The sequence below is a fragment of the Vicia villosa genome, linkage group LG1 (assembly GCF_029867415.1).
Source record: "Vicia villosa cultivar HV-30 ecotype Madison, WI linkage group LG1, Vvil1.0, whole genome shotgun sequence".
In the NCBI taxonomy this organism is placed as follows: Eukaryota; Viridiplantae; Streptophyta; class Magnoliopsida; order Fabales; family Fabaceae; genus Vicia; species Vicia villosa.
In genome coordinates this window covers 204,956,126-204,959,682 of record NC_081180.1, presented here as the reverse complement: position 1 = coordinate 204,959,682, position 3,557 = coordinate 204,956,126, and the positions used below count along the sequence as shown (strand labels likewise).

General features: G+C 43.2%; 1 protein-coding gene across 1 annotated transcript; it reads right to left on the bottom strand.

Moving 5' to 3' along the window:
• Window positions 1-1,265: 1,265 nt before the first annotated feature.
• Window positions 1,266-2,705, bottom strand: LOC131593441 (uncharacterized). Its single transcript, XM_058865937.1, has one exon. The coding sequence runs from the start codon at window positions 2,703-2,705 to the stop codon at window positions 1,266-1,268; it is 1,440 nt and encodes a 479-aa protein (XP_058721920.1).
• Between the last annotated feature and the right edge of the window lie 852 nt (window positions 2,706-3,557).

The following is a 3,557-nucleotide window of genomic DNA, read 5'->3' as shown; positions in this document are numbered from 1 at the left end:
AAACGATAAATATATGTGTAAAAACCACTGATCAAAGCCCCAGCAAGACTATCTTGGAAGAAGTGCATTAGAAAGCCCTCATCCTTAGAGTATACGAACATCTTCCGATAATATGCCTTGACATGAGTCATAGGGCAAGTCGCTCCATTGTATTTGTCAAAAGATGGAACTTTGAATTTCGGTGGAATCCTCACACCTGGAACCAACCCCAAGTCGTTGATATCCATGCCTAACACCCCTTTGCCTTCAACAGCTCTGAGACATTCCTCAATCAGATGATATCTTTCAACTTCATCATGTGCACCCTCAGCACTATGCCTTGATACCTGATCAAAGTTCTCAACATTGAAATCCAAATTACCACGGTTCTGATTATCTCTCCTTCCCAATAGACAAGACGGAGGTGGAGGCGGAAACTCGTGATGCTGATTGAAAGGATTATAGTGCCCTTCCACGTGATCAAACTCATTCGGATCATGATGATCATCAATCCTTCCAGACACATCGTCAAACAGCCCTTGATGTCCTCCATTCTCATTCCTTCTGGAGTTCTCGACGAGAACCCACAAGTCATCCTGCCCCTTGGTCACAGTAGTCAATGCTTCCATAAACTGCGCCATCTGCGCATTCATCTACTCCGTCAATTGAGCTCTCATCTCTGCCATTTGTTCCTGAATCTGTTCCATCTGCCTTCTCTGGTCGGATACGGGTGATTAGCCGTCTTAGAACTCCTTCTGATAACAAAACAGCGAGACATAAGATATAAGCCCTGCAAAACCTGCAAATATATGACATGTATGATATATGAATGATATGCATGAAATGTTTGTCAATTTTCAGGTATCCAAGAGTTCATCCCACTTTCAGATAGGACATAGAAGCCCTGATACCGAATATATCTGAACAGCAATCCACACACGAGAATAATTCATCAAACTGAGCATATTTCATTCAACATAACTGAGTATTGGAGTTCATACAAACAAAACACATAATCGTGTTGCAATGTGCTCATAAGGCATACAAAAGAAATCCAGAATATCAAAATGCGACCCTATCCAACAATCCTGGATATGAGCTACAAACATCAAGAATAAACCGTGAATCGACCATGAGCCAAACAAATCCACTCCATAGCAGCACTAGGACCGTCTGATAACAGATTGAGCTCCTCCATCTCCTCTCCGTTGGGCTCGGAGGCTTGCGAGATCTTTTTCAAGTCGAGCTGACTTGGCTTTTTCTTCCATCAATTGCTTTTTCGAATCCTACACCTTTCTCTTGCTATTACTTTCGGACCTTCGTAACTTCGCACATTCTTGCTGTTTTCGATACAAGCTTTCCTCCATCAAGTCCTGAGATCGCCTTTGAGCACATGTCATGTTTGAACCTTCACCTTGCGCATGCTTGAGCTTACGAGCCAATTCTGCCTTTTCGTGATCTTGAAAATACCTCTCCAAGCCAACCTCTTCGTCCTTTGCTTTTAGCTTGATGTTGTCCGCTTTGGCTTGAATATAAATTTCAGCCGCAACTGTATCAGATAAAACCACGGGAGGTTGTTTGTACAATGGACATGATCTCGCAAATGGCAACAACAAAACTGCCGCTCTTGCCTCAACCCACTTCCTGTAAGGACCCATAGCAATAGGAACCTTCTTGCTCAAAGTAGTCTGATCTCTCTTGTGGACTTTAGTCCAAGCATATGCTATCTTTTCTAGTTCCAAAGGATCTTTACCATCGGCAAAGTACACTGATTCAAACTCTTCTACATGCTTCTGAGACACTTCCATTGCGTATCCCAATTGACGGTAAGCGAGCGTGGGATTGTAACTAATACAACCTCTGGTTCCCATGAGAGGAACATTAGGATATTGACCGCAACTAGTGATGATGTTCCAAACCTTCCCCACACAATAGTTCAACCTGATGTCATAAGATGTGAGGTTAACAATCCTATCTGACAACTTAAGAGAACTCTTCTTGAGCACAAAAGGTCCTCTTACCGGCAAATGCAACATGAACCACTGATACAACAACGGAAGACAAGAACCAACAACATATCCTCCCCTCTTATGTCTCGAATAGATCGAAAAATAAGCACCCGCAAGCAACATTGGCACGGGGTTTTTGTTCATGAAGACACAAATCGCCGCCAAACTCACAAAGTTCTCTCTTGATGGGAATAAGACAATGTCGTAGATCATGATAGCAAGCAAACGACTAAAATCAACCCAATGCTCTTTCTTAGCCGCATCCTCAGCCCTGCTAATCAAAAAGCAAAGATAGAAACCAGGAACACCGCCCGATGACTTCCAATTTCTTTCCACCTCCTTTATACCCATGTGAAGAGCTTCAGCCATCCTTTCAAACCTCACGACCTTGGGAACTCGAACAAAAGGTACATCATCAGTGATTCGGATGTTGAGTATGTAAGAAAATTCCTCGAGCGTTGGGACCAATTGATAGTCCTGGAATGTAAAACATCTCAACTGTGGATCATAGAACTGAAACAGAGTGATCAAAGCCATCGGATCAAAAGATGTATTGAGGATGGAGAGCAAATTGCCATAAACATGATTGAAGTCACGGAGAACCTCCCCTTTCAACCGAGAACTCAAACCTATCAACCCCGAAACATCAATATCCGGAATCTTATAAGCGCTTGTATGCCTCGTACGTTCTTTGACAGTATCAGTGAGAATGTCCATCTTCAACCTGAGTGAACTCCGGAATGTCCCTGAAAATATGACATGCAAATGCTTATTATTATATACATTTTTTTTTTGCATTTCTTTTAGGAAATAAATATGCTATGATGCAAAGTGGTGGGACTTGTTGCCGCCCACCAGGCATTCTGGACTGCCGGCAACACACATAATACAGAAAAGTAAAGCGCAAATAGGATGCAATGTAAACAGGTAAATATGCAAAACAATAAAACACCCAAAGATAAACACACAAGCGCTAGGATCGACTCGCCGAGTCCGTACCCGCAATAGGTCGAGACGTCCCCAGTGGAGTCGCCAGCTGTCGCTACCGTGAAAATTAATAGAGTCGCCACTAACATATTTATCCTGAAAAGGAAGGGAATGCCAGCAAACCACAAAACAAAACAACGGTCTCACGACCAGAGAAAAAGGGTAAGGGAGTCGGTTACGCGAGGAGAAGGTGTTAGCATCCCTCGCGCCCATCGTACTCGATGGTATCGACGCTTGTGTCTAAAACTATGGGTGTGTAAGCAAACTGCGCTAATCTGGACTAAAACGAATGCAGAATGTAGGGAAAAGAAAGGATTGTGCTCGCACGGGCCCTACCCCGCTGCCTACGTATCTGTTTTGCAGAATCAGAGCTACCGTAGCTCGGCTAACTAGTTTCTGTTTGTTTTCTGTTTTTTAGGTGAACGAGTTACATTCACACTCCGCTGCTCGACCTTTGGAGGCTTGGGAATGGAGCGGAAATAACAAGCTCTTAAGAAAAGAAAATCAAAGAGTGTGGTTTGTGTTTTAAAGAATGCATAAGGAAGACCTAAGCTAAGGGGGAAAGCTTGCTACCTAATGTTA